Raw genomic sequence first — 21,304 nt, 5'->3', positions numbered from 1 at the left:
TCATCTCATGAATATGTAAGCTTTTAACACCTGAGAAAGACAAAGACACTCCCCTAACTGCCCTATTAGGAGCGATCAGGCCCTGTCATTCAGAGCAACCTTGCACAAAGAATGAGGAGATTTAAAAAAGAATGGCTTTTAGATTGTTTGGATTTATTTACAACACAACATTATCCAAAAATACACAACAAATGACAAAAGAGCACATTGAAAACAATGATCCAAAGACAGAGACCTTTGTGCCATTCCTAAAAACATTGTACATACCATTTCCAAGGTGTTTGATTTTCACTTTACCATGTTCATGTACAGAGACTCATGTGAATGTTGAAGTCAGCAGGACTCCGTTGCATCTGGTCCCTGAAAGAAAAGAAAAAAGTGAACATACTGGTATCAAGAGAAACTAGGCCTGCACGATTTTGGGAATACATTTGAGATTTTTCTGGTTAAAATTGCTTTTTAAAATTCACAGAATACACACACACACACACACACACACACACACACACACACACACACACACACACACACACACACACACACACACACACACACACAAAAATGTTTCCAACAATATATAATATAAAGAACACCATATTTGTTGTGCCTTGTAGGCATAAGCTATGTGCAGTACTGCATAAAATAATTTTATTTTACAAAGCAGCCTATAAATCTTCCAAAAGATTTCAGTAACAATGCTAGAGAAAAATATATTGATTATCTTATGTTACTTCAAATGTTTCCATTCGTTATGATGATATGAAATGAGATAATAGTAAAAACATAAAGCCTAATGTTTGGTGCATTTTTCCTTTCAAACGCAATCGCGCTCCAAAATATGATACATTCAAACCCACAGCGCGCTCCAAAATATGATACTCAAACCCACAGCGCGCTCCAAAATATGATACTCAAACGCACAGCGCGCTCCAAAATATGATACATTCAAACGCCATCGCGCTCCAAAATATTAAACATTATGGTTATACATATCTATGTTTGAGCAGATATCCACAAACAGTATTTAACAGTAAACACGGGTCTAAATAGTATAATATTCACCATATATCTAGCAACAGTTCAACTGCAATGTGAAGTTTATGCAACAATACCATAAACTAATAAGTAAGAATTTCTTACCTTACATCTTTCTTGTCTTCAAATCGCGTTCTTCTTCTTCTGATGTAAATCCAATGTAAGCTCACAGCGCGTCTTCCAAACTCGACGAAAAGCAGAGACTTGTAAAGTGTTTTGGTGTTTTGTGTTTGAGGTAAGGAGGGCGTTCGCGTTTGAGATACTGGACATCCTGTTGGTTTTATACAAATTACTTAAACAGAGAATATTTGTTTTCAGTTTGAATCCGATCATTTAAAAGTACACACTTAAATGTGTATAAAGGTGTATCGCTCATAAATGTGTGAGAAGGATTCGCTAAGTTTTGTTTCAGTTTATAGACGTGCTCAAGAAAAAAAAGTTCACCGCGACGGAGAGGCAGAACGCACACCCTGTTTATTTTCTTTATTTTACAAAAGCACAATGTTTTGATTTGATTGTAAGTGGACACATACAAAAGTAGAAATATCACAGATTCTTTTTTTATATTTCTTTTTTCTGTATAACCATAAATGACGGAGTAATTTAAGTTTATTGTACTACAATGTGAAGAAAATCCAGCAAAACGCGGGGGCGCGTTTTCCGACCTCAGAGGGTTAACATGGTAGTAAAACGCGCCGGTGATCAGCTTAAATGCATGCAGCTCAAACAGCAATGCATGACATTAATAACTATGATTGGGACTATCATATTACATAACATTATAAAGAGAACACTATTGTAATAAAACCTTTGGGTTTAGTTGCTGTATTTCAGCTCGTTGTTACGAGAAGAGCGCATCCGTGACACATTCTGAATAACACTTAACTTAGTTTGTTTACTTGTGCATTTGCATCATTTTGTGCAGATATAAGATGTAGTATTATGTTTATGTTGCATAAATGTCTGATTATTTTCATATAGGATGTGTTTGGTTGACTTAATTAAACGGCTAAAGTTCATTACAGGAGTAGTTCACTTTAAAAGGAAAATTACCCCATGATTTACTCACCCTCAAGCCATCTTAGGTGTATATGACTTTCTTCTTTCAGACGAATACAATCGGAGTTATATTAAAAATATCCTGGCTCATCTAAGCTTGATAATGGCAGTGAATTGCAACCATCAGATTGAAGCTAAAAAAAGTGCATCCATCCATCATAAACGAACTCCACGCGGCTCTGGAGGGTTAATAAAGGCCTTCTGAATCAAAGTGATGAGTTTGTGTATGAAAAATATTCATATTTAAAACTTAATAAAGTCAAATAACTAGCTTCCGGCCAAACGAACATACGGATTCCACTTAAGTCTAAGAGCAACTTACGCGAGTAATGTGACGTACTGCTGATATTTACGCTACGCCATGATTCACTACGCTACTTCTGACGTCATAAGTTGCGTAAGTTGTGCTTTGGACGCAAGTAGACTGCGTATGGCCATTTGGCCGGAAGCTAGAATTTTACTTTGTGTAAGAAAAATATTCTTATTTAACACGTTACAAACTCATCACTTGATTCAGAAGGCCTTTATTAACCCCCCGGAGCCGTGAGGAGTTCGTTCTTTGCAATTTTGCAATTGCAATTCACTGCCATTATCAAGCTTGGAAGAGCCAGGATATTATTTTTTTAACATAAGTCAGATTGTATTCGTCTGAAAGAAGTCATATACACCTAGGATGGCTTGAGGGTGAGTAATTCATGGGGTAATTTTCATTTGAAAGTGAACTACTCCTTTATGCTCTACAGCTTCAGTGCAGCTCAAACAGCGATGTTGTTATTTGGAACAATAATAATAATTTTAGATGTTTCTTTTTCAAAAACATTGATGCACTTTTATTTTCATCTGCAATATGGCTTAGTTACAATCATTTAGTTAGGCCTATTGTCTGTGCAGAGGCTATTTTATTTATCCATGGCACATGCATTTTGATTCTTTAAGTGATGTTGTCCAAAGACTTGTTTGCATTATTGGCACTATTTATTTGTAAGGCAATAGAGTTTATTTTTATTTTTTTTGATAAAGAATTCAAAAAACAGCTGAAAACCAATCTCTTCCGTGAGCACTTAACCTTATAGAAAAAAAAAAAAAAAAAAAAATTCCTTTCCCTTTGAAACATCACTTATCAGGCTTATGCTACTCTGAATAATACCCGAACTTCGTATTTTGAGCACTTCTTGCGTTGTTGTTGCTTTTGCCTCTTTATGATGACTCGCTGAATTTTTTCCTAATTTGTAAGTCGCTTTGGATAAAGGCGTCTGCTAAATGACTAAATGTAAATGTAAAGAAAGTTGGCCATAGGAGTGTACAATTAATTTTCACTGGTTCAAACTATGCTACAGTAGGTCTACTGTATATGTTTGATTTATGTTGAAGTATTTGGGACATGGCTTTTAATGATGAGACTTTTGTTTTTGTAATCAGGCTCTTAAAAGTTATATAAATTTCGATTTAGATCTATTGGCCAATGTATAGTTATTGGCTTTCAAATATAAATTATTATAAAATATATAATTATCGGTATCTGCCAAATTTTTCAATAATAAAACTTTTTATTCAATGGATTATATAGGCTTAAGTCTGCTCCCTTTACAATCACAAAAAAGCTGTCACTCATCTCAGTTCGCGATCTCACAAAGTTCCATTAAAATCATTAAAGTTGTCTACACTGCATAATGAATCTCTTACTTACATCGGTTCTTTGTTTGTTAATGAGAGGATTCACGAGTGTTCAGAACTCACCACTGAACAAAACCTCCAGCGTTTTGATCGCTTAGTGGATTGTGACTAAATGAAACTCTAAATTAATCTCTCATTGGCCACTGTGTTCAAGCAATCAACAAACATGTCTGTGACTGGTTACATTTCTCACAGCTGGATAAACGTGTTGTAAATTGGATCATTTGACGTTCTCCAGAGTGCAAACACAAATTCACACTGACATTTTTTTCGCCAATATGATATTACAGTATTAACCGAGGGTGCTCTTGCTTTCGTTTGAGGGTGCTTGTATTGAAATTTGACACTTCAATATAATTCTTTACAATAGAAATGCTGAAGCCACTGTAATTTCTTGAACAAGAATATGTGGACATCAAAACATGTAAACTCAGAACGAGGGTTTAAACTTTTATTTTGAAATCATGATGAACAACAATTAGCATATTTAGAAACACATTGATGTATTCTCCTGTGTTGGTGTAGGTTTAATGATTTGTTACAAATCTGGTGGAATGGTGATGGTTCCCAGATAAATGTTACCCAAACTCACAGCTTATGCAGAGATGGAGTTTAACCGAGCTGCTACTTCACTATGAAACACAGTGCATCAGACTTTATATGCGTTTCCGAATGAACGTTATTGGAAACCCAAAAAAACTGCACATGCAGAGACTGAGTTCGCATAGAGGAGCATTTACTGTGAATAGAGCTTCTGGAAGAAACAAAAGCGTCACGCTTCACTCTGAAACCCACAGCTAGCACAAATATTTATTTAATTGAATCGCAGTGTTTGTGATTTCATAATATAGCACTATGCTATATTATGATTTTTAAATGGTTGTAATATATTGTGCGGCCTTAGAAAACGAGGAAATGTGTCAATGCTACACTAATCATTTTCAGTTCTACTTTCTGAGTATGAATTATCATATGCAGTAAGAGACGGAACAATATAGTGCAAGCACAGTAAAAGGTTTTGCCATAAACTCATGACAGCTTTTCACCTCATCACATGGTACGAGATGTCGTCACACCCCTAAAAACAACTATTGCCGATTCTGAAACCGATATTTGTCACTTGCTCACTTGTTTTAACTTTTGTCATTTGATTAGCCTTTTGTTTAGATCATGTTAAAAATGAGCAAAGTTCAAAAAACATGCTTTAAGGGATGCTAGCTACTAGTTTGTTGAAATTTTTGACTTTGTCCATATTTTTTCTGAAGACCAGATGTAAGACAAAATATTAAATGTCATTTTTACCCCCTGTAATTTGGCTTCAAATCTCAGTTGAAGATTGTCATTGTCACCCTGCTCTATGAATATTTACGGAATAATCCAATATTTTGTAAAGTAAAAGAGTACGAAATTGTGCGTTATAGCTTGAGCTGCAAGTTTTCTTTTAATAAAGTTGCACATATGTACAGCTGGCTAATCGGAAGTCTGTAATCTGGGTCTGTATTAAAGGGGTTTATTGTGTTTTAGGGCTGGAACTAATGATTTTTTTTTTTTAGATTAATCTATCGATTTGTTTTTTTGATTAATCCATTAATCTAACGATTATTTTTAATGGTTAATCAATTGTTAATTTTCTGAACTGTCAATTAATCCTTTGGTTAATTTACCAATAATTTCCCCAAAAATAACCGTAACTAATTTATGCATGAACTTTTAGGGCGCTTTCACACTGGCAGTTTAGTTCGGAACGGGGCACGGTTCGCATGAAAAATCGCTAATGTGAACGCTGTCATCGGACCCGGGTGCGCACTAGAGTACCGAACCCGAGACTACCTGGAGGAGGTGGTCTGAGCTCGGTTGCTCCCGAACCGTGGCCCGGTTCGCGTTAATGTGCAAGCAACACGGACTCGGGTGCGTGCTTGTTCAGGAAGTATAGTATCCCGCGCATGCGTATCACTGTCGCATCAGTGAAAAATCTTCTGCGAGCAGCAGAAACACGGCGTCCCCTTGATATGTGCTGAATTACACCATGTAATGAACATAAACGTAGTTGTCTCTCACTATGTTGTGCATAATAGCACCAAAAAAACAGACAAATTACAGCTATGCTCAGTCGAGTTGTATTCTCCATGCGTTTTCCGTGTGCGTTTGCGATGACGTAAGATCACTGCAAACGCACCTGGGTTCGATACAACTAATTGAGTGTGAAACCAGACCAACGCTGCGGGGGGCGCCGGGAACTAGCGCACTCGGGTTCGGACCGCAGCAAACGAACCCAGTGGAAAAACGCCCTTAGTCTTTTACCTAATGATATTATTTATAAGGTTATAAGATAAGGTTTATGCAGTGTAGGACTAATTAGGAAAGGTGTTTACTATGGCTGCTGCGTTCAGTATTTTTGTGGGATTTACTGCAGCAATTGCTTACAAGTGTGAATTAGGGCTGTCAACGAATATTCTAAATTCAAATATATATTCGAATAGTTTTAAACAACAGAAATTCGAACGTGAAAATTAATATTCGAATGTGAATTTCGAATATGGAAAAACACGCCCGCGGAAGCAGAGGCGCGGCTGTCTGCTTTGCGAGTGGGCGCGCGCGCTTTGAGGGACAGCCAGGTCACACTGTCTAGCACAGCGTCACTGCTGAAAGTTGACAGTGCACTAAAAGACAATGGAATAAATTGCAGTCAGTTTTTCCTTTTTTTAATACAAGCACCAATAATGTAAGTAGCCTTTTTCTTTTTTAATAGCACTTTATTTTTTATGAACCTCAGGGTAAAAGTTCTTTGTTGTCACATTTCTCGGAATTGTGTGCCTCATTTTATTTAAAGTTAAACAGAAAAGTTCCATGTTTACCACAGCACAGCTCGCTCGGAGCGTTCAATGTCGGTTCTATACTGTAAAACTTCAATTAATGTTAATACATTTGTTTCAATCACTGAATGAAGCCTGCTATATTTGGGGCAAGAGTCGCGACCTTAAATTGCTTGCACAAAACTCTTGATCAGCACTCAACATGTGCTTATTGTTGTTCATTTAAACCGCTATGAGCAGAGAGAGCGTGAGCGCGAGGGCGCGCGAGAGAGAGAGAGTGCCTGCGAGTGAGCGAGACTGAGGTCTGCGGTCTTGGCCATTAGTTTATTTACTTGGTTTTGTGTTGGTAATACATTGTCAAATATGTTTAAACTTAAATTAACTACCTATACAAGTTATGTATGTCTCTTTGTATTAATTTGTCCTGTTATTGACGTAATGCGCGCCATTGAAAAAATGCGCAACCAGATGTTCGAATAGTTCGAATATTCGTGTGTTTTTTAGAGGGAATATTCGAACGTCATTTTTGAGCAATTTTGACAGCCCTAGTGTGAATCCTGAAATTATTTGTTCATTCAGGAGATTAAAGTAGCTGCTTGAATATGTTCATACAACTGTATGATCAAACAGATGTAGTCACAACCACATTCTTACTAACCAGAGTGGTAACCATAGCAGCAGTGTCAAACGTGAAGTTTTACAACAATTGACAGCGCGTCAATCCAATCGAGTCCAATCGAGGCGTGAGTTCATCCATCAGATGTTTTAAATAACCAACAATTAAATGCTTTAACCGGTGTCAGAGTATAGGTTTCAGATGCATGGCATCTCGTAAAAACAGAATGCTGTATGAACGCAGCCGTATTAACCACAAAATATGAGACTGACGACCGTATTCTAGTGCTGTGTAGAACTTCACCGTAATAGTCCAAATACTTTATGGCTGCAACTAAAGATTATTTTGATAATTAGGTGGCCAATTATTTCTTATATTAAGAAAATTGAAATAAAAACTTTTATTGACAAAACATACTATTCCACATCCTGCCCAGTGCTGTCCTTCATACAGACGTGCCAACTGAAGGCTATGAAAACATAAATGACAAATATAGTATCTATGCTATATGCAAAAGAACTATAAAGCAAAATGACTGTTTAAATCCCTACATTAAAAATGAAGAAAATAGTAAAGATAATATAAATAGAAACACAAAATCAGTGTTAACAGATAAGATGTTCTGCAGGAATACACACATTCACTCTGGACGCAGTAACCTGTTACTGTCATTTCTTTATCCTGTAATCACAATTACACGCTGTTATCTCTTTACAGTTACTACTCTGATAAGATACTTGAATTACATGTTGACCCGTTTGTTTGACGTGTATGCGCTCGCTGTCTCGAAGCAGGAAACCACAGGTTGTGTGGAAAGCCCTTAGCCTATATGGACATTATTTGGCTGTGTTTTATGCAAATTACTCACCTTGGGAACACGGTCGCTCTTTTAGAATACTCCAAATTCGTTCGACTGAGGTGAAGAATAAGTCCATGTGCATATGCACATTGTGAAATTTAGGCTTGAAATGTAAGTTCTCGTGTGCGTATAAATTAGAGAAGTTATTTTGTTAAGTTTAAGTTTTTTTTTTATTAAATCTTGTCACCATTTTTGAACAAGCTTACGATTGGGCAATATACACAAGCTTACGAGCACAATAAGCTTATATCTTAAGGTTTTCTTTTAGTTGAAAACCTTAAACAATATGTGTAAACAAAAAATATAAAGCATTTAAGTTCAAGCAGAGTGAATGGAAAAAAACCACGAATAAAGCAGACTGTGCCAAATGGTTATCGTGTTTATATTGTTTCACGTTCATGTTGAGAAAAAACAATATCCACATGCTTTGAGTGAGAAAACGTTGCAGACACACAGATAACCGTGTGCTAAGCGAAGTTTCTAACAGCACTTTGCGTTTTCTGTTCTTAAACCTGTCTCCCTCAACGAAACTTAAAGGAAGCATATGTCTCAATCATTTTGCTATCAGATAAGTTATCATTTCGGCTCACTTCGGGTACATCGCTTTCCTGCAGTCGTTGTGAATGCAGTGATGGACAGCTGTCTTACCTCATTCGACTGGCTCTTGGATTGGATGTTTCTCCTTGTGTTGGTGATATCATGATAACTCAAGTTTTATTTATTAATTTGATTAAAAGTAATATAATTGTGTATATGTATATATATATATATATATATATATATAAGTAGCATGTATATAAAAGTAATATTATTGTAATATAATTTAGTAAGATCATTTCATCTAAGTAATTCCAAACTTCGCGAGGCAGACGACGACATTGTGATCAAATACAATCAACTTGCGCCAGGGACAATCACAGTGATTGCAGTGCATTTACTTATAACTGCAAGTTAGTGCTTGGGATTTATCATGGATTCACTGCATTAACGGCCAGCAAAGCAACGAAGTAAAATTCAAATAGTATTATATTTTTCGAATAATAATTACAGCACACCCCTAGTATAAATACGAATAATCCATGCAATTATTAGTACAAGACCTATTCTTGGGATTCATATTGGCATTTTAATGAATCATCATCTGAATAAAAAAATTTGTATTTAGAAATTTAGGTCTATCAAGTCACATATTTACAAGAAATGTTTTTTAACTCCATTTGTGAATGACTTACAAGTGCAAGTTGGAAGAAATAGGTGTTCTGTTTATTCATTCTTTGAGTTGAGGAACGAATGTGCAATGCTGGGTAGATTTCTTACAAATGACATGTTTGGATTTAAATAGGCAAATGCTTTTGTCTATGATTGGATCATTATTGCAGTGATTATTATGTTTCTAGTGTGTTATATGTTTGGCAACAGTTCTTACCCTAATTGATGGAGTGTATAGCTTTTCATTTCTTAAACAACCATGTATGAAGACGCATCATGGCCGTATTCCAGGATGACAATGCCAGGATTCATCAGGCTCAAATTGTGAAAGATTGGTTGAGAGGAGCATGAAGTATAATTTTCACACATGAATTGGCACCTCTGTGTCCAGACCTTAAATTCATTGAAAGTCTTTGGGATGTGCTGGAGGAGACTTTGCAGAGTGCTGGCCTCTTGCATTGTCAGTACAAGATCTTGACCAAAAATGTATGCACCTTTTGATGGAAATAACATCACACACATTTATTTCCATCAAGAGGTGCATACGTTTTTGGTCAAGATCTTGTCTCACACACATATAAAAACTGTTTTACGTCTGCTGCCTTTGGTACCAAAATTCTAGTAGTCAGTACCAATACTAGTAACATTTCACGGTTCTTGGTACCAAATTCGGTACTGTTGCAAAAACTGTTGGATTTTTGACAATAAAAATATTAAGTTAAATGAAGTTATTTCGTATGATAAAATTTGGAAGTAAATAATACATTTAAACTGCATGTAGCCTTCACATTTTTATAAGTAAACATTGTTTATAAAAAGACGAAGTGAAAAATTTGTAAAAATAAATAAATGCCAAAGAGAAACATACATATGGGGCCACACGGGAGCATTTGAAAGCAGCCGCCTATCAGCGGGTACCACCAAATATACAGAATACTGCAGAAATGCTGGTATCGTCACTTTTAAAAAAAAAATCATTACCGACTTGGTACCGAAGTACCGGTGCTTTTGGCAACCCTACAGTTTCTGTATGTGAATCATTACACATCAGAAATCACTGATCACAGATTAGGCATTAGAGTTAACACCGTTTTAGGGCTAGAACGATGCGAATCATTCTATGCCAATTCCGATTAATTGAATTGACACATTTGACCAATTTAAGTAAAGGGAACATTCTTTGATAGCTTTCTGTAGGCCTACATAATTTAATCGCAATTTCAATAATAGATTTTCATGCTTCCACGTGATTAGATGGAAGATTTCCTCCCATGGAAATTGCACCTGAATGCAATTTAATCACAATATAAATTCATCTGACCAAAGAAAAAATACGCAATCTTTCAATCTATCAGTGTGATAAAATGCTCCCTAGGAAGTGTCACAATTATTTATCAGAACTGTGTCACAATGTCTTGAGTAGGGATGCTCTGATCTAGCCTGGATATCCAGACCTAAATCTAAAAGATGAATGGTCTGGTGTCGGTCAATGAAAATCGGCCAGCTCGAGGGGCGGCACCAAGCATGCATTTGAAAATCTCACAGCACGCAATTGGAAAACACTACGACCAATCACAACAATAAACCCCATACGCTTAGCTACCAGCGGAGCTAACTGGTAGATTAGACTCTTCCGGTCGGCAAAACAGCAAAAACACCCTTCTTGCAAAGGAACGATTCGAGCGCCGTCTTCTGTTCCTCTTTTGGGAAAAAGCCAAGTCTAACTCGTTCATTGTAGCGGCCAAAGCCGTTTCAAACAACTGCTATTCATCCATAGGCATCTTGCAATGTTTACTGATGACTTCGACGTCACAGCGCTGTCGTCATCTGTTTAGCTCGCCTCTGGCCCGCCTATATCAGATAACCCGATGTGATTGGTGCAGCTCAGATCGAGGGGCATATTTAATGAGCTCCATTGCTCGACACCAGAGTAACTCGCTGAGCAAATTCAACTTGTGCTCTCGCGAGAACTCTGGTTTACCAGGGTAGCTCTGATCGGTATCGGCCGATAATCGCATTCTATGACTCGATCGGGAGTCACTAAAATAGGCCAGTCTCACCAAACGATTGCAATTGATGACGTCAGGACTTCAGCGGCGCGGTCATGTCATCACCAGTGTGCAGTTATTAGTCTCAAGAAACAATGCGTTTTTAAGCCTTGCAATTTAAGAACAAGTGATATGAAAGCGCTCACGCACAGTAAGCAGCGAAACCGTGCTCATTCGATATGTGCGTGTGCTGTCTGAAAGGTGGGTTCTGAGCGCAGCACACACACCTCTGGAACGTACAGCGCGTGAGTATCTTACTGGACTTGGAACGGTCACATACTCACACTTATGTGTGAAAATGTCCGTCTTTGCGAGTATCTTCGCAAAAAGTCATTTTTCTGTTCTTAAAGTCCACTGTAGTCAATAATTTTATCCCTTAAAACTCATCTTTGATCATCAAAATTACATATTTAAATGGGGTTTTTTTTTCCTGTGAAAAAAATCTATTAATGCCTTAAAATAGCTTGAATGTAACTCTATACTCTTGCTTCCTTTAATGTAAGTGGATTCATGAATATGCCTCCACTCACACTCCAGTTTAGAGATCAACTTTTACTCAAGTTACTGTAGTAAATGCTGCACAAAGGTATAGCTCTTTGCATCGCCGGACACATAACGGTAATTCATATGATTAGCATTTTGCTTGACTATGTTGTCAAACAGTTATCAAACTTATGTGTTGCTAATGTTACACAAATCATGTTCCCATTCCCTATCTCAGTCTGCCTTCTAAAATTCAGTATCCTTAGAAAAGCTTTGAACAATTTAGAACGTTAGTGGAGAAAGGCATATTCATCATGACATCGTAATTTACATCATATACACAAGACCCCTTATGGGTTGCAGTTATGTTCAGTTTGACAGTAAGTCTTCTAGGCTCTTTAATAAGCCAGAGTATTCTAATATGTTTAATGAGTTTAATTATTACTTATATAAAGCTTGAATGATTGGGATTGATATTGGCCGATCATGATGACAAGAAAATTGGTAATCGACCAATCGGTAATCGAATCGCCCTCAAAAATCCTGATCGTAGCGTCCCTGTTCTTTGGTAGGGTTAGGTAGCGTTTTTTTATTTTTTATACCGGTGCCAAATCTATACTTTTAAAACGGTATGGTGCCTGAATCGATACAAAAAAAAAAAAAAGAGCCACAAAAGGATGATGGATCCTGCTTTTTTATTGATTTTTTTTTTTTTTAAGTATACTTAAATATATAATTATAAGTAAAATACAAAACATAACAAATTCACAATAACATCTAAGCAACCTAACCCAACTACAATAATTTAACACTAAATAACAGTTAAAGTACTATTAAGGAATGCAAAAAAACCACAGCAAACGCGATATTTTTGTGTTTTTCATTTTTTTTCATAAGGCTAAGCCCTTGTTTTGATAGGGTATTACATGTGTATCGAATGTTAAATAAGTTAATAATGATAACAAGACAGTGTTTATCATGGTGATTTGTACAGAGGCTCCGTGGATTTGCACTTAAGCCTAAACAGACGGTGAACGAGAGAGATCGACTTAGCGCTTGCGATTACCCGTGTCTGTCCATTGTCAAGTCGTCTTATTCATAAATGCAGAGTTGTTTAATGCAGAGTTCACTGCACGATTTTCAAACTCGTCAGATCACTGTTCTTTTCACAGTGCACGACTATCTGGAGTAGCATTCAGTTGCTGCTGTGTGCTCACTGCACTTTAGAATACGAAGAATCGCTGACAACTCTGTCTGGTCCGCAAACTACGCTTCACAACCAAACACACGCGAGAAGTGATAAGGAAATAACACAAGATCACAAGACCAGAATTATTCAAATTGGTAGCCCACAAGAAGCTTGCGATCCAAATTGTCTGTGCGCTGATTTGCAGTGAAAAGGAGAAAAAGAAAAAAGGAGGAAATTGTTGGGGAGCAAGGATTGTGTGTTCTGCAAGGACAGTTGGAGGTTAATAAATATTTTTGCAATGTGCTGCTGTTGTGGCTGGTCAAGCAAATGTTTCTGTTTGATATAAAGCTGATCTTCTGGTCTATTACTCCTCCCTGAATTTCCCACCACCCTGTATCTTGCTCTCTCATTGGCTATAGGTCACTGCCAATGTCATTTTCAGTCAGAACACATTCACACAGCAGGATTTTGAATCGCTGGCAGGTCCAGATATTTAGCATGCCAAATATCTCAAGGGCTTCGGCGACGCATCGTCGATTCTCTCAGATCGCGTCTTTGATAATGCAAACTTTGTGATTGTCACTCGGGGGAACGGCACCGATTTGCCTCCGATTTCGGCATTTGTCGGCGATTACGCCAAATCTATCCTCGAGTGAAAATCAGGGCTAAAATCTTGCAGTTTCTCATGAATCTCTATGAAGTGAAGCACGAGTTTCAGCGTTGCCCATGCAGCGCATTGCTGCTCAGCCGTGCCTCGTAAAGTGGCGCTCAGTTAAAATAATTTTAGCACCTTGTTTCATTACATTAATATTTGAATGAATCTGCATTTTTGAACTTGTTAGTTGAATGAACGGTTTAAAGACTCGCTCAAAGACAGTCCCTTGCCGCCACCTCGACAGCTCAGGCAGTTACGGTGAACGTACCTATTAAGCTCACCAAAATCTACATTGGAAGAATAATGTTTTATATAATCTAGATTTAGATATGGAATAAATGGCATTCAATACAAAATGAATATGTTTCATATATTGAAATCAAGTTTTTATGTGATAAAAGATTTGCTTTGTTGTGCATTAGAACCACACCAGGCATTTAGTCATATTACAAAATAATTTATTGAGGCCAAATAACATAGAAAATAACATTTATAAACTGAAAAGCGGCCCTTTATCACGTCACTTCACCACATGACAGCAGCAAGTAGGCTCCTGATTGGTTAACGCGGCGTGAACAGACACCAAAGTTCAGATTGGCAGCGTTGTTAATTTGAAAAACCTGCTGACGAAAACCCTCTCAATTGGTGGCAAAAATCGTGCATCGACATACTTGACCGTACCAAGCACATCGGTCAGAGCTGAGCGTGTGTTTTCATCAGCTGAAAACATTGTCAACAAAAAGCGCTCACAGATCAAGTTGACCGTCAGGTGTTTTTGACGAACAATACAAGATGTTTAGTGAGTAGAAGTGGATTGTTTCTGAATGGCAGTTTGCTATTTTGTGCTCATGTAGTACATTACGCTGTCTGTTGAAGCGTGTTTTTTTAGGTTACTGATGTACTTAGTTTTATGCACTATTGTAACTAGAGTTGTCAAAAAGTACTGAAATTTAAAAAATGTGACGCTTTGAGCGCTGTTGAGCGGACTCGTAAACACCTCTGATTGCCCATTGTACTCACGCGCTCATCGGATATGTCTGTGATTGGCTACAATGATCAGCGCTTTAAAAACGTTGTAAATATACATCAATGACGCTCTTCACTGAGCGCTTACACAGATACAGATGGGAGAGTTTGTTCAAAAGTTAATGCACTTTATAAAATGTATGTCATTTCATTTCAATAAAAGATGTGATGCTTGATTTGGTTTATTTAAGAAAGAAATTAGAATTGAGCTTTTCAGCCATTCTGACAGCACAAGGAAGTTTTGAACTGAATATAATAAAAAAAGGACAAGTAAAGAGTCAATAATAAAACAAGAAAAAAAATATTACAAGCAGTAGCACAAATAAAACAATAGAATAAAGATACAAATTAAACAATTCAGTTTTTTCAGGTAGGTCTAACAGTAGTTTTCAAGTAAAAATACCACAGAAATTGAATCAAATATAACTCTGCATAGTCATAACTTTATAAGTTAACTATAGATTAATCCTTATTAAAGCTTTTTTTGTTGTTGTTTGATTATCATTAAAGGACAATTCCGGTGCAAAATGAACCTAGGGGTTAACACATGGGTACTGAGTCGACCGTTCTCTGAGATGTGTTTTCATGCTAATTGAATTGTCGATCAGGTCTAATCAGGTCAGCTTTTTGGCCTAATAAACTCCCCTCTCTCGAAGCTTCGACTGTTAAGTGCATAATATTACAAAATGCATAATATTACAAAATGATGTACAATAGTGTAAAATGTGTGAAGAATCAGGGCTTGAATTTCAGCGTGCAGTTGTGGGTATTGCGCATCATTTTACTCATTCCCACAGGTTTCGCACTTATAAGGCTGGAAATTCCCGCAAACAATTAGCTTGTTGGTTGAATGAGCAAATTAAACCACACAGATAATCAAATAGTCATTTGAAAACTTTATGCTAGACATAATTTCACATAGAGCGTCTTCTCTCTCTCTTTCTTTGTGTATCTCTTTCTTTGTGTAGACTTGAGAGGTACGTCCTGTCTACTGATAACCAATTTGGTTTTAAACGAAAGCATGGTACTGATTTATGTATTTTTGCACTAAAGGAAATTTTAGATAAATATAATAGGCAAAATTCCTCAATGTTCTTGTGCTTCATTGATGCTTCTAAAGCATTCAACCGTGTTAATCATCAGAAATTATTTTTTAAATTGTCTAAAAGTGGGGTCCCTGGTTTTTTAATTAGAATCTTGGTTTACTGGTACTCGCATCAGACAATGAGAGGTAGATGGGGGGGGGGGGGGAATGTAACATCTGCTTCCTTCCAAGTGACCAATGGTGTTCGCCAGGGCGGAATTCTGTCTCCTTTTCTTTTTAATATGTATATGAATGATTTGTCTGTGATTTTTTTTAAATGCTTGAGGTACAGGATGTAGGGTTGGTGACTCACTAATCAATCACCTTATGATGATTTGGTCATTTTTAGCCCATATAGTGCTGGTCTACAATAGCTTCTGAGAATATGCACACAGTATGGTGCTGATTTTGATATAAAATACAATGCAAAAAAAGAGTAAGATCATGATTATTCTGATTATCTAAGATACTTCTGATTATCAGAAGTAGAGAAGATAGACAGTCAAACTTCCCTGACTTCTATCTGTCTGGCACTGCACTTGGGGTGTGCAGAGAGATTACATATTTGGGCCATATTATTGCAAATTACCTGTCTGATGATAAGGATATCTATAGGCAGCGTCGGAAGCTGTATGCTCAAGCGAACATGCTGTGTCGTAAGTTTAGCATGTGCTCTGTACCTGTGAAGATCTCACTTTTTAGAGTGTATTGTACACCTTATACTGCCTACCTGTGGTGTCGTTATAAGCAAGGCAGCATTAGAAAACTCATAGTGGCTTATAATGACAGCATGAGAGTGCTTCTGAGAGCTCCAAGAAGCTCCAGTGCAAGCCATATGTTTGTCAGTGTCGGGGTACCTACCTGCTCTGCAGTTTTACGTGACTGATGTATAGATTTATGTGTAGGGTATCCGAGTCAGAAAATGACTGAATCGCTGTTTTGGCTAACCCTATACAAAGTTCTGTCAGATTTTCTTCTAGACTGTAGAACCATTGGCAAACATGTCTGTATGTTAGACACTGAACATTGTGGAAGGCTTTGTATTCTTTGTATTTTTATGTTTTTACTCTTGTGTTTTTTATTCTGTTATGGATCCCCCACCCCCTGGGTCTGAAATAATAAAGTTTATCTTTCAAAATGCGCACTTTGCTTCACATCACCACATCGTCTGTACAAGCCAGCTGCATGGTGCGATACAACACTTTCTCTCGCGTTTCGAGACAGAATTTTCACCTGCCTATTTGGGCCAGTGTTGCAGTGTTACTAAAGTTTATAATATGCATGACTATAATCCATGAAAATACTCAGTTTGGTACTCGTACACTCTCTGAGAGACAGTTTTCGGTGCACTCATACCAGAGCACACATACATAAAGCCACCTCTCAAACAGCTTTTTCATTGGATTATTGCACTTAAACAGAAACGCACAAAATTGTCAAAATGAAATTCAGGCCATGAGAGTGTCAAAGATCTTATATGTTGGAAACATTATCTTAATACCTTGAAATTAGGGGTTTGCGATATCATGGTGTTTGATCGTGGATGATTAAAATGCCTCCACGATCTGTTTTTGAAGAAATATCGTAGTATCGTGCTACAATGCATTCTATCAGTTGCAGTTCTGGCGCCTCCATCTCAACATACTCAACGCGACGTACATTCACACATCACATGTTAACGCAGCGGTAGAGTTACACTCACGGGACGGGACACTGCAGTTCATAATGTATTATTTGCCGGTTAAACATTTCAGTTGCCTGTTCTAACTAACATGCGCTTAAACGTCAAACAGCACCTGATTACTGGACTAAGTTATCTTTCAAGTCTTATTGCGCTAATACTGTCAAATACACACAAGGTTTACATAAACACAGCTGGTTAACTTGTGTCTAAAGTGAAAGCACACATATGAGAGAAAATAGGGTGCGTGTGCATTAGATGTGCCGGTCTTAAAGAGACAGTAGCCCAATAGTAAACATGCTGCCGCTTGTCCTTAAAGGGATAGTTCACCCAAAAATTTAAATTCTGTCATTATTTGCTCACTCTAATGTTGTTCCAAACCTGTATTAATTTCTCTCTTGTGCTGAACAAAAAAAGAAAATAATATTTTGAAGAATGTGGCTATCCAAACAGTTGCTAGTCCCCATCGACCTCCATAGGAAAAAATATACTATATAAGTCACTGCGGACCAGCAACTGTTGTTTTTGGTTACCCACATTCTTCAAAATAACTTTTATTTTCAACAGAAGAAAGAAACTTATTCAGGTTTAAAGCAACTTGAAAGTAAATGATGAGAATTTTCATTTTGGGGGGAACTAATCCTTAAATGTTAATAAAACAACAAAACACAAAGAGAAAATCACTCACTGCTCTTCAACTTTAAAAGTAGCTTTAATAATAATCAATGTATAATTTATACAGTGATGTCTATGTAGTGTTTTATTTTTATATGTTCATTTAATTTCTTTCTTGAATGCTACTGTTAAATACATCTACTGTAGCTGAAAATGTAAAGCACTGTTTATTTCATTTGTATATTATGTTGTGTAGCCTATTCTTATTTGCGCCACTTTGGCCTAATTGTTTGCCATTCTTTTTTTTATTTCATATTTTGTTACCTTGTAAGGCTTTGTTTTTAAAGTAGGGAAGTTAGTTTGGCTGTAATGCTCAGTCCCTTGCAAAATAGTAAAACCAACATGAAAGAGAATCATGATTAAAATCGTGAATCGTGATTTTCCTGAAAAAAATCGTGATATATTTTTGCCATATCGCTCACCCCTACTTGAAATGTCCTGCGTTAAATACTAAAATTCACCTAAAAACTACTTTTATATAGCATTTATCAAATTGTATTTGAATAGTTTTCATTACCTATTCATTGAGAATAAATGAGAACATTTAAAATAAAATAAAATTTATTTATCATGAACTAATGATATGAAAATGTTGCATAAAAGCATCTAAAACGTTTTCCCTGAGTTTTAACATTTGTTTCCATTGAATACATGTGACAGTCACAGAGATACTGAAGAACATGTTTGTTAATGTCCTTTCTCACATGTCCATGTCCAGCTCTAGGTCTTGATTTAATTGATTATGTGAAGTGATGTTAATATATAAATTTAATGTCCATCTCTAATTCATGCAATTAATGTAAATATGTCTCTTAATCTTCACATTAAAGGTTAAGCGTCTCTTTTTTTGTGATCTCTTTCAGTTCTACAAACATGTGGTCCAAAGTGTGGAGAAATTCGTTCAAAAGGTCAGTTCTTTTTGTCTTGCAAATGTAAAATAAATGAATAGATATTCAGAGTTCCTACAGAGTTTGTAAAATGCTTAGAGGGAGCTCGAGTGTGCCTAAAATATTTGTGAAAATACAAAATGAAATGTCCTACATGGAAAATAAAGATTATTAATAGCATTAACACTTTAAACCTCTAATGCATATATTTATTTAATCATACATAAAACATTTTCTTTGTGCAACTTTCAAGTAGTATTTGTGCAGAAAACTTGTCACCATTTGGTGAAATGTACTGTTTTGAATCCAGAATATCTCTAGGTCTTACTAAAAGTATCATACAAAAGAGATTAACTTGCCAACAAAAGAGCACCAAAGACGTCTAGCATTAAACAAGATATTTATAAATCCATGTATATGTCAGCCTTATGTGAAAATGCCTTTTGCGCATCCAGTTTCATACTTGCAACACTGCAAGCACAGGCACTGTTTGCTCAGGGAATCTGCTTCTGAAACCACAGAGTTCACCCACAAAAAGAGCTTCCAAACCCAGAGCTTGGTGTGGTTTACTCTTGCTGTGCATAAAGCTAATGGTTGTAATACATATTGCATGGGAAATCGCTGGCTGTGAAAAGGATGAAAATGATGTATTTTGAGCCTGGACCCTTTGCACCCTTTTTCATTATTTATTACTTCTTTCACTTTTGTGTGTGTAGTGCAAGCCAGAGTACAAAGTTCCTGGCCTGTATGTCATCGACTCCATTGTACGGCAGTCTCGTCACCAGTTTGGTCAAGAGAAAGATGTTTTCGCTCCACGCTTTAGTAAGAACATCATTAGCACGTTTCAAAGCCTCTACCGCTGCCCGACAGATGACAAGGTGTGTTTTTTGTTGCATCACTATAATCAAATGGTAAAACTCTTGTCTAGACTATTTGGCTTATTTACTAGTTTCAATGTTTGCATTGCAGAGCAAGATTGTCCGTGTGCTCAATCTATGGCAGAAAAACAGTGTCTTTAAGAGTGACATCATCCAGCCTCTCCTGGACATGGCAGCAGGACTCCCTCCCCCCAGTGTTACGCCCGTCTCTGCCAGCAGTGCTGTACCCGTCAACAGCACTACTCCTGGTAAGTTATACAGTATGCATACTACACACTAATGCATCTTCTCCTCTGTGGAACAATGCACTGTTGTGGCAACAGGTTTTACATTCAGAGAAATCGTTTGCACAGACTAGAGTCTAGTGGTCGACCGATATTGGCTTTTTCATGGCCGATGCCGATATCTTAGGGCGCTTTCACACTAGCACTTTTGGTGCGCACCCGGGTTCGAATAAACGTCAGAGTTCGGTTCGTTTGGATGATGTGAACGCTGTCTTCCGAACTCGGGTGCGCACCCGCGAACCGTACTCGAGTCCGCTTAAAAAGGTGGTCTGGGGTACGGTTCATGTGAACTCGGGTACGGTTCGCTGCTGATATGAACGCAATCGAACCAAACCGCGGAAGTGAACCGCTATTGATGACGTATAATGTGTCTTCGGCGGACAGCCCGCTGTCTTTGAAATGTTTTCAGAATTTTTGCGGCAGGCAGACGCAAGTGTGTTTCTGTATGTCTATGTTGAAAACAAAACCAAAGGTTAAAAAAAAGAACAAATGTCAACTGAACAAGTCTATCCATTTGGGCACCTTTTCATTCGCGGTTACCAAGCAACACCATTACACCAGCTGCAGCCTGATGACGAAAGCGTACCGTGGTTCGGATAGAAACAATATAATGTGAACAGTCCATCGGGGGAGGGGGGAGCAATCGAACTCGGGTTCGGAACAGGCAATCGAACCAAGTGTGAAAGCGCCCTTAGAGAGCAGGGTGGCCGATGGCCGACATAAAGCCGATATTTTTGTTATATACTTTATATTTATTTTAATCAATATTTTATCAATTTTAAATAAATTAGAAAAGAAATCTTTAAAATAAACATGCTTATACTTTAGATGGCAACTTCTTGAATCTGCAATCCTATAGGGATCTCCCAGTCACGTGACCCCTAGCCGCGTGTCAGCCATTTTGACGGAATACTATTGCACAAGCGCACATACATGAGAATGCGGATTATCACGTTTTATGGCTGCGAATTGATTAAAATACTGTATTAATTATCTTGAGCCTGCTGAAATGTTCCTATAAATATATTTTCTTTCCAACTGTGCAATCTTAATAATAAATAGGCTAAATATATTTATCCACTAAGCTGCAGCAGTCTATGCTCGTCTTGCCATTAAGTTTTTTTTCTCTTTCTGACATTTCATACCTGT

At 37.2% G+C, this 21,304-nt stretch overlaps 1 protein-coding gene across 1 annotated transcript in view; it reads left to right on the top strand.

The window, feature by feature from the left end:
• scaf8 (SR-related CTD-associated factor 8) overlaps positions 1-21,304 on the top strand; it is a 64,407-nt gene that overhangs the window by 26,045 nt on the left and 17,058 nt on the right. The window contains exons 3-5 of the mRNA XM_082143405.1: positions 18,970-19,014; positions 19,710-19,871; positions 19,963-20,119. Coding sequence (XP_081999531.1) covers positions 18,970-19,014; positions 19,710-19,871; positions 19,963-20,119 — 364 coding nt within the window. The remainder of the gene's footprint in view (positions 1-18,969; positions 19,015-19,709; positions 19,872-19,962; positions 20,120-21,304) is intronic.

Source organism: Leuciscus leuciscus (genome assembly GCF_965113295.1).
Source record: "Leuciscus leuciscus genome assembly, chromosome: 17".
Classification (NCBI taxonomy): domain Eukaryota; kingdom Metazoa; phylum Chordata; class Actinopteri; order Cypriniformes; family Leuciscidae; genus Leuciscus; species Leuciscus leuciscus.
The sequence above is the reverse complement of the archived record's forward strand: the minus strand, read 5'-3'. Positions and strand labels throughout refer to the sequence as shown.